Source organism: Clinocottus analis, unplaced genomic scaffold (assembly GCF_023055335.1).
Source record: "Clinocottus analis isolate CAN_PGR_092001 unplaced genomic scaffold, fCliAna1.0.p SCAF_12, whole genome shotgun sequence".
Taxonomy (NCBI): domain Eukaryota; kingdom Metazoa; phylum Chordata; class Actinopteri; order Perciformes; family Cottidae; genus Clinocottus; species Clinocottus analis.
Genome location: NW_027175843.1, coordinates 10,841,100 through 10,851,567, shown reverse-complemented (window position 1 = coordinate 10,851,567; position 10,468 = coordinate 10,841,100). Strand labels below are relative to the sequence as shown.

The following is a 10,468-nucleotide window of genomic DNA, read 5'->3' as shown; positions in this document are numbered from 1 at the left end:
GAAAGAACAAATTCAAGATGTGAAACATGATTTGAGGGTTCGTTAATAACATTTATTTTAAAAACAATTCATACCATAAATATGCAGCCATTCTTTTTTATTAAAATAAAAACATTTTACATGAACTAATAATTAACAAACCGTTGGACTTAATTTCCAAAAATTATAATTAAGCTGTTAGTTTTCTACTTGTATTACTATATACCTGAGAAAAATCTGAATTACAGCAGCTTGTATCTTCCCAACTTCCAGTGTCAACATGAGTACTTTTAAGAAAACATATTCATCAACACCAAGTTCTGGCACTCATTTATACAGTTATCACCTATTAATAATGACAACTTTACATTTTTAAGAGGCAGTTTCCTTTTGTTGGCATGTTGTTAAAATTGTGTATTGAGATGCCACTAACAGCCCTGGTTATTCTACATCAGTGCAAAGTCATGTCAAACTGCAGGCTATCAAAGCTACAATACGTCTGCTTCATGCTGTATTACCAGTTTACACACTTGTGAAACTAACCTAATCAAGAATATGATTGACAACAACAAAGTAAAAATGGATGCAGATTTAACCACATCTTCCCTTTGGTTGAAGAGTCTAAAGTTTCCCAGTAGAGAAAACAATACATTCAGCAAGAGTGGTATTTTTGCCTCCACCAATCATTTGCTTTATGAGGACCGCTATTTGTGCATTGTAAAAATGACACAAAATAATACAAAACTAAAATGATATATTGAAGTTACAATCCTTACAAAAAGCAGCAAAGGCTCACCCTTTAAGATTGGCTGTTCATTTTAAAGCTTTATATTAGCCAGTTTAAATGCAGATTAAAGGATGCAGTGGCAGCAATGAAACTCAGTCAAACAGCACAAGGAAAACAGATCATTTGACCTGTAAATATATCAGCAAAGAAATTATTACTGTCTGTTGTAGACATCACTTTGAATTTTAATACTGACTTCCTGACTAAACTCTAATCGACAGCACTAAATCGTAGCTGTGTAGTACATGTTCGAACCACTGAGGGATTAAAACTGCCATTTCAGGTACCCCCTTTAAGGTTTTACCTAAAAATGGCTATGGCTAAACAGGGGATTGGCTGCACATGTGGACATGTGACAGCTCCCGTTCCTGTCCCGATTGACTGTTGCAACAATGTTGCCGCAACACAGAAACTCAGGCAATTATCCAAATGAATGAAATGTTAACTGTAAAACAGCCAAAATGACAACACAAATATTAAAACAATCGTTTCAACTCAACACAATGCGTTATGCTCTGGCATCTTAGGTTTGAAATGTTGAGTCTGTTGCACTGCAGTACTGTACAGTACATGATGTGCTCAGTGCATGGGAGTGCCGCCACAATTTTTCAGTCTGAGTGCAGGTTATTTTGTAAATGCCGATGTTATTCTTAAAGTTGTATTAATGTAATTTAATCTTAATTCAAATGCCCTTTACATTTGGTAAAAAAGAAAGAAATGAGGACTTTGTCCCTGTGTCTTTCGACATGAAGCGGTAATAAAGGGCACTGTCTTGGAAGCTGTGTTCCTGCTTGATGTGCTGCAGCACACCACCTTGCTGTAGCCGCGTCCCATAGAGCACCGCCTCACCAACGTCCTGAGCCAAGCCCACCTGCTGGAGCCACTGCACTAGTTCAGAGCCAAGAAAACAGTCCGCCGCAGTCCTCTTCCCACACCTTGTAAAAGTAAAAGGAAGCATTCACCCCAAAGTACTGTGGATTAGCAGAAGCAAACTGAGCCCACAAGCACAACAATATAAAATAGAAATACAGATAAGGGTTTAAGTGCATTTTTGTTGGTTTTGGATGACTACAAAGAACCTCTGATAAGAGAAGCAGTGATTAAGACAATGTGCTCTCACCTTCTCTTTTTGACGATCTCATGACAACACTGGTCCTTGTGATATTGTGTGAATTGGGCGCAGGTCATCCTGATTTCCTCAGGTAAATCAGTCTGTGTCGGCTCTTCTTGCTGCTTTCTATACCACAGACTGTAGAATCTAAACCACCATTCACAAAAACAAAATATAAATGCAGGGAGTACAGTGTAGTGTGTATGTGTAGACATGGTATACACATACATAGTAATTACAGTATGGAAACTTCCAATGTGCTTAGAGTGTGGCAATAGTATCACAGATAAATGTTGCTTACCTTTTCTTAAATGGCAGTATAATCAAATGTTTGTCCAGCCCGAACAGAGCAAAGGAGAGAAAACCCTGGAGACAGAAAACATGTTATGACACTGGTGCTATGTGACAATAAATGCTCACAATGTTGGTGCCAGTGTCTCAAACACAAACCTGTCCATAATTGGCCACAGCACAAAAGAACTGCAGCTCCAGGTAAAGTCGTCCAGGAATGTGATTCAAGAGCAACCACAAGCAGCTGGACAGGTTCTGTCAGAAAGAGTTGAGAGGGTTGTTATGTGTATGCCACGTGTAAAACAAGCTAATCCTGCTGGTATAAACATGTGTAGAACTTTGTGAGTTAAATAATGCATTAAGTGTCAGTAACAGAAAAGACAATGTACTGAACTGCCTTAAAGGTCTAGTGTGTAGCATTTAGCGGTGAGGTTGCACATTACAACCAACTAAAACTTCTCCCGTGCACTAAGTGTGTCGGAGAACTATCACAGACGATGTTAAGAGGACAATCTCCATACGGAGATATCAACTAGTCGTCTCAGGTAACGCAAACACAATGATTCTTATTTTAAGAAGATTGTACACTCCAGAATCATACTTAACTATCATTGACATTTTCATTTATGCCTATAGATCCCCCTTAATCCTACACACTCTACCTTTTAAATACACACTTTAGAAAAATGTGTCTTCACAGGTTGTTTTGGTTTTCAGATTCACAGAGACACAGTTAACCACATTACACACTATGTATTGGTATTAACTCGTCATAATTAATATACTATATATCTGGTATGACCAATAAATACTAATCTTCTAATGGGTTTCTTTGGAGAAGGCTTCCGCTGATACTGAGTGAGTGAGGTGGAAATTACACGGCTCAGCCATTTGTGTCTGATTTGGTTTGTGATGCACTAAATATAATGATGCAGGCAGAAAGGCTGACTTAATGTCACTGCAGAAGTGAAAGGTGGTGGTTTCCTCACAGCGAGCAAGATGACAGTCAGAAGCAGACATAAGAGCATATGACGGCCCACTTGTCTGTCTGCAACCTGTTTGTGCTCCTCCACTTGGACGAGCAGGCAGTCTGAGGACTCGCAGATATTCTCACATTGACCTGAAGGAGGCAGCAGAACAGAGAATTATATGGAATTATTGGAGGAAAAAGCTGTACATTGTTCTAGTCACGGTTTTTGTGCTTATGCGTTTAGGTTTTACTTATTTGGGTTTAATGCATTTTAAATTCTGTCAGAATTAAAATGCATGACTGTTGCTGGTCAATACAATACCTGCAAGTGTGGTTGGAGTCTCATTCATATTTGTGCTGGTGATCATGTCAGGCATGGGCGGTGCACAGTCACATATGAGACACCCTGATAACAAAGTAATGAAAGTGAGAGGCATTCTTTATCATTTTGCTATATCCTCCTCCCAATTCACACTAGAAGCAAAAAGCACATTCAGTATCAGTAACACAATATGGGATACATACCTCATGGTACTTCATAGATTTGCATGTCGTATGCTTGAATATCTCAACAATAATGTTTTCATGCGGCTTCATTAAACTTTTCCTTTGTGATTCGAGTATTTTTTTAAACTTGGATGTGTTGCAATGACATGTTAGAATCATGATGGACTGTAACAACCCATCATCATACAAATCACATTCATATAATGATTAAGTGTTTTCCACATCTCGTTTCAGAGTAAGAAACGTAAGCCATGGAGGCCCAAATACAAGGCATGGGATTCGAAAGAATCACTTGGAGAGATGATTCGTTTAGTGTTGCTTTGTATTGCTTACTTTAAAAAACTAAACTAACTTAATTTTACAAAAACCTCAGATATTGTGGTTTTCCAGATAATGAGATACATATACATGCACATCAAGTTGTTTCCTCTTTTTTTTGTGTTTTTACTTTGTGAATTTGGAACTGCAGAAGCGTTTTTCTACCCATGAATATCAGACATCCATTGCATTGCAGTTTTCTGTGGACAACTTCAAAATAAGAGTTAGTCGTGACCGATTGTGCTTCTTTTCTTTCAACTCAAGCTTTGGCCGGTGAGGTGACAGAACTGTCTCTGTATATACTCAGGTGATTATCATGTGACGTGATGCAAATCACCAAATTTGGTTTTCATTCAGTGTCATCAAGGCTACATAATCAAGCAAATATTGAATTGTTAAATTAGCATTTCTCTTAAATGGTCTCCATTTGATAAAGTACCTCCGTTGAGATCTCCTGATGGGGTGATTGGCTCAATCAGAGTCTGGTCTTCTGGTTCAATCTCAGTCACTAGTTCTTCTGTAGAGTTTCCCTCTTGGCTTTGGTCACTGTGGGACCAGCTTCCTCTACTGAGACACACAAGAGAGCTCCCACCCAGTAGTATACTGAAGGCAGCTACAACTGTAGTGCAGATTATCTGTCAAAGAACACACATACGGATATGCAGATATTTAAGTCATTCTTTGGGGGTTTAATAGCAATTCTTAAATGGCAGAAAACAATTCATGATTTTCACTTATGTGGTTACCTGTGTTTTGCCGTAAAAGAATGCTGAGTCAATAGTGTCAGACATTTTTACTCCCGAAATGAGCAACACAGCAGTTACTAAAGCTGGAAACCTGTAAATTAAGACATAAATCACAGACAAAACATGACTCAAGGTGTCAAAATTAAAGACTCTTAAAGACACTGAATTTCAGCATAAATTTAAGAATTTGATTGATTGTTTATATTCAAGCGAGGCATCATCCCCCCTCTAACATGTAAACTATACTTCAGGGAAGTTATTCTGATTATTTTTGCATAGTTTCATTTCCGAGTTCCGTCTTCTTTAAAAAGGCTCACCCCCAGCCTGCAATGACGAGAATGCCTGGTGACATTTTCACATCCTCAGACCTTTTTATGAGCACAAGAGAAAGTGCTATTAAACCTAAAATGACAAAACATGCATCAAAGAATTAACAATCAAACTTTAGATTTCACAGCTCACAAAGATAAACCAATGAGGTCTTAATGTAGCTATACAGTTGTGTGCAAACACAGCATACCTGGCCAAACAAAAGTACTGTAGAGTGAGGTGCATAGGAGTGCGAACGTCAGGATTTGCCCGACAAAGTTGTCTTCTTTTACCACGAAGTTCCACAGGATCATCCCAATACAAGTTAGAGACTAGAGACCATACAAAATATGTGATGTTATACCGACTGGTAGATGTCATGTCAATGCAATTAATGAATACGAAAATAAATCTAGTGAGTATGTGCAAGTGTGCTTACCTGTGCGAAGAAAAGGTTGACTGTAAACATGTGAGGTAGCCGCTTGAATTTCTTGCTTAAAAACATGACAGTAATTGTCCACACCTGTAAAAGAAACATTCCTTTTTTAAATTGTTTATTGCCTTAAAAAGATTTGCAGAGATGCTAAATACAACTATTATAAAAGATTGTTGGTAGGTTACCTATTTAAAAGCAAATAAATTGTGAAATTATTCAATATAATGACACATGTATGAACTACATATGAACAATTACAGTAATAGATACTGCAGCAGAATACAAACTAAAATGTGAAGATGTTTTATCTCAACAAAAAATTAGTAATTGTGTACAGCAATAAGTTGCAGGTTCTTCTAAAAGATACACTGAAAGTAGAAATAAATGAGGAAGTAGGTCCGTCAGTCAGTAAAGCATCTGTTGAGCCAAAGCTTCCTCTGAATGACTGAGCGTATAAGGTCAACCTTGGTTAAAACATTTAACAGGAAGCCATATTTCCTTGTATTCGCATTTCATTTTACATCTGATAAACATGATCTCAATGGGGAATTGTGCCAAGTTACAGAACAAACGAAGTGCTTTCAGTTAAGAAGTGGAGCATTCTATAACAAATGTATTAAGAAGCGTGACTTTATAATGAATACAAAATTTAAAAATAAAAACAGCCGTTAAAAAGTCAGTTATAAAATATTAGCCAACAACAAGTTTACACATGTCACACTAAAGTGCCTGGTTGTGACTTACCAGTGCAACCAAGGTAACTATGCTTATGTTAAAGCTGACATTCTGCAGTGAGTTCATCAAAAGCTGAGGATCCATCCAACGCATTGTAAGTAACCAGGCAGAAACATACATTATTGGAGCAGAGAGAATAGTGCTGATCACCATCCCTGAGGTTACCTGTTTAAAAAACAGGAATCACAAAAGGTAAGATACAAAGAAATGAACAGTTCAGAATCTGAATTACAAATATGACATTGGCAGGTAGATGTAAGCCACTCACAACTTCTAGCTCTGCGTTATAATAGACGGCATAGATGGCAACACTTGGTGCAGTGGGAAACACTCCATAAAGAAAAGCGTAATTGGAGAGGCTTGAGTGATTTAAAGCGCTGGTGTTGCTATTGTTCAACAGATCCACCATTTCCCTACAAATCAGCGGCATCAGCAACCTGAAATCAAAAGACTGGTGTCATTAATCATTATTTGAGGGTTTAGTTAACACTATTCTGAAAAATGCAGTTCTACAAAAATATTTACATCCACACACTAGCTATTATCATGCTACGCACTCCTGAGACCTCTCCGCATGTCATCTATTTGGTCAAGGCTTATGGTGTGGGAGACGTCTGAGTCACCCAAACCACCAGCACAAAACAACATGTTGGGAGTTCTAACCTGCTGATGTCATCTGATAACACAAAATTATCTCTTATACAAACATCAGGAGAAGTAAAGTTGTTTCTTCCACTCACAGTTTTGCTGTGGTGAGTAGTACCAGTGTGACGACTGTGGATCTGGTTAATTTGCCCAACTGTCCCACCATAGACAGACCCAAGTAGAACAGAGCTGCTCCCCCGAAAGAGTTTGCCAAGCCATCCACAAATTCAGCCATGAAGGGAGGAATTGTCCGATGCAGGGCAAAATGGGCGATGATGCCGATGACAACCATAAACACTATTGGGTTCTTTAGCACCTGCAAGACTACAAGCCCCCCAATCAAGATTTTTTTCTGTTGGTGATTTGACCCATTCTTCCACTTCTGGATCTCACAGAAGGCAAAGCCAATGGGATTCAGAAGCATCAGGGACACAGGTGCAACCAGGTAGATGTACTGGAGGTACTCTGGGTATGTGCTTTGGTATAGGGCCTCCACTGTGGATGAAGATAAATGACTCAATATCAACAAAACATTCTTGGCATCTGACTTGTTGGAGCATGCATCACAAAAGCCTTAAAGAAAGTAATGTAAACAATTGGACCACTCGGCCTATTGTTCACACTCCCAATCCTTGTGTACAAGAAGCCTCATGTAAACAAATGACCCTAAATACATTTTTACATTCAAACACTTATATGTAGGAGTGGAAGAAAACTAAAGCAGAAGAATAATTTTAAAGTTTGTGTAATTGGAACCAATATGCAGTCACTCAGAGAAAGAAAACTAAATATTTGTTTTGGAAATGTCGCCACTAAATTATCAAATGGGGAAAAGGTTTAGGAGCAAGTTGACACCGCTTTAAATTGTGCTTCACTTGAATGAAGAAGTGATGAAATTACCATCCACTCTATTTTAAATTTGCATAATTGTCAGTTATTCAATCAAGCTTCAATGGGTTTGTTTATTAATTTGATAACAGCCTGAGACGACTATGAACAGACGTATGTGATAGAAACAAGCAAACAGACCCTTTTTGGTGCAAAATTGGACCATTAGGCCAGTTTTCATGTAAACCTTTCCAAATCCACTAAAAGATAGCTGTGCATAAGCATGATCGAAGATGTGTTTAGATTACTGCAAGTATGCAAGTACAGCATGATGAATCCAACTTTGCCATGAAATGATCACAACCTCTGTATTGTGTTGTATAAACACAATGTCAATAAGGGAAGGCCCTGAAAGCAGTGCAACATAAACAGTGCGACATAAAGATAATAATAATTGTAGTTTGCAGGATGGGCAAACATTTGCACAGCATGATTACAGTCTCATCACTGAATACACATCATGTTGGGTGGCAGGCTTAAAGCCACAATACTTACCAATGGGATATCCCAATGCAAAGTCATTGCTCTGGGTGGCAAATATTGAGAAAAGCCCAGCCTTACTATAGCGGCCATCAGGACTGGCAACTATCAGCGTGAGGACACAGACGAGGGCAAACACAGCCACTTTGGCAATGAGGATGCTCCACAGGAAAGGCCAGATGACATTACCAAAGTCCAGCAGCACCATGTTCTTGAACAGCAGCGCTGGGAGGGCAAACTTGGACACAAAACTCCCCAATCCTTTGGCCTGCGTGGACGTGATGATGTTCGCCCTTCCTGCGATGTACCCACACAATATGATCCCGAAGCACTCCAGCAGAGCCGGCAGGAGCTTGTCAATGGACATGCTAGGCGAGAGAGTAGGGGAGTCCATTTCTGCCCACCCATGGGAAACGTTTAGGTTGCTGGCTCTCTCCGGTGCCCCCATTGCGCTGGTCCACCCTTCAGGGTGACCCGTCACGCACGGGGTGAAGTCATGTCAATGTCCGGGTGAGGTCACGTCAGTATCAGTGCTCGGGCCGTGCCATGGCACTAAAAGTGTGAAATGCAAAGGAGGTTGGTGCAAAGATGACGACCAGAACACCAAAGCAACGTCACATGACTGACTCCTCATGTTAGATGGTAGTAAAACGAGCATTTCAACGTCAGTGTGAGTATTACAGTTAGTCACTCACCTCCGTCGTGCCGTGTTATGTTGTGCCGTGTTGTACCCCCTCATGTAACACTGTCAGTCACGTTGAACGAGGAGTAGCGATTAGCCAGCTAACGTTAGCTTAAATGGTGAACCGAAAGTCAGGGTGTCGTCGAAACTACACGGAGTTACGAGGAAACTGTTTCCATATGACGGTTCAAACTGCGTGTTGCACAACCTCGATCTTAAACGCTAGTTTAGCACCAGACTGTCCGACCAGGAACTTTCATAATCTCTGATTGTCAACAGCGATTTAACCAATCAGCTTGTCCATAAGGCGGGAAGGGGCGGGGCTTACTGTACCTACACGCCTCATTTCTGCTGCCCTTTGGCAATACTTAAGCAATAAGGTCCGAGATGCAGTACTGTATCGTTCAGTAGTGTACTGTTCAAGGGTGTTGTTAGGCCTGACGCGCAGCGGAGCAACGCCAGGCACATACGGGACGCACATACGAGAATATAAAACTGACTACCTGGTCGGTTGAAAGCAGGTTGGAGGATGAGACCCAGCCACCGATGGAAATAAGTGCTCTCACTGCTTCTGTCCGTCTTTTCTTCGTTATCCCCCCCCCTCTATGATGTTTACAGAACTTGCCTCCCTCGGGAAATTGCAGACGGTGATTATCTTTCACTGGAAATCATCACTATTTGTGATCAAACACTTTTCGTTCCTCGTCTTCGTTTCCTGTTGTACGCGCTCGCTCCCCGCTAATTAGTCTGCTCTCAGAGCGTTAACTAGTTTCTCAGAGCGTTAACTAGTCTGCTCTCCTGATCGTAAGCCGTATCACCGTGTGACTGTACAGCAGGAACAGGGACCACAAACACATTATTTACCGCTGACATTCTCATCAAAAGTCATTCCAGCCAAAATATCAAAGTTTACACGAAACATGTGCAAGCTATTATAGTGTACGTAAACAGCTAGGGCTTTTATTGTGGAGGGGAAACGGAAATAGAGGAGGATTTGTTCGAGTGAAAAGGGTGACAAGAATAAAGTGGCTGCCGTCTAGTCTTATCTAACGGAGCAGCGTGTTGTTATTTTATTATTATAAAAGTATAGGCGCAAGAGAAACACCTGCTCCACATGTTTGGTAACTGTCAAGTTGGAAATGACAACTAACGGTCGCGCAATTTGAATCTACCTGTTATTTTGAGTGCGCACTGATATGGAACGCTAGTTAATGTAAACAGGCTGTACAGTGCTTTATTGTCTGAATAAACTACCCCCCGTGACTCTCTCTCAACCAATCAGAATGCTTGATTTGATCTACCCGTATTATAATATTCATTAAAAACGATGTTTTATTAAACATTTTCTGTTTTAATATGTCGGGCTTTTATATTTACATATATACTCATCATTTTGATTACAAACAAAAAAGCTTGTATTGTGAAGACTTGGTTGGTAAGTTTATTTGACTAATGTTTCATACCATTATACCATTATTGTACTGATGTGTATTGTAGACATATACACTCAGTTTTTGGCCTATTTCAATATGTTATAAAGCTTAAACAAAATTATGCAAGTGATTGGCAGGTGAAAATATTTTT

The 10,468-nt window shown here is 39.7% G+C and overlaps 1 protein-coding gene across 2 annotated transcripts; it reads right to left on the bottom strand.

Moving 5' to 3' along the window:
- Positions 1 to 30: 30 nt before the first annotated feature.
- gpr155a (G protein-coupled receptor 155a) lies at positions 31 to 9,777 on the bottom strand. 2 transcript variants are annotated; one of them, XM_068572989.1, is made up of 16 exons: positions 9,388 to 9,777; positions 8,218 to 8,754; positions 6,930 to 7,329; positions 6,458 to 6,626; positions 6,199 to 6,354; positions 5,458 to 5,541; positions 5,230 to 5,350; positions 5,027 to 5,111; positions 4,710 to 4,800; positions 4,403 to 4,598; positions 3,461 to 3,544; positions 3,158 to 3,288; positions 2,328 to 2,423; positions 2,179 to 2,243; positions 1,887 to 2,024; positions 31 to 1,701 (listed from the first exon to the last, which is right to left on the bottom strand). In XM_068572989.1, the coding sequence occupies exons 2-16, from the start codon at positions 8,648 to 8,650 to the stop codon at positions 1,449 to 1,451; spliced, it is 2,502 nt and encodes an 833-aa protein (XP_068429090.1). In that variant the 5' UTR covers positions 8,651 to 8,754; positions 9,388 to 9,777; the 3' UTR covers positions 31 to 1,448. The 2 variants fall into 2 exon arrangements, with proteins under 2 accessions (XP_068429090.1, XP_068429089.1); XM_068572988.1 differs by lacking the exon at positions 9,388 to 9,777 and adding an exon at positions 8,898 to 9,378.
- Positions 9,778 to 10,468: the final 691 nt, after the last annotated feature.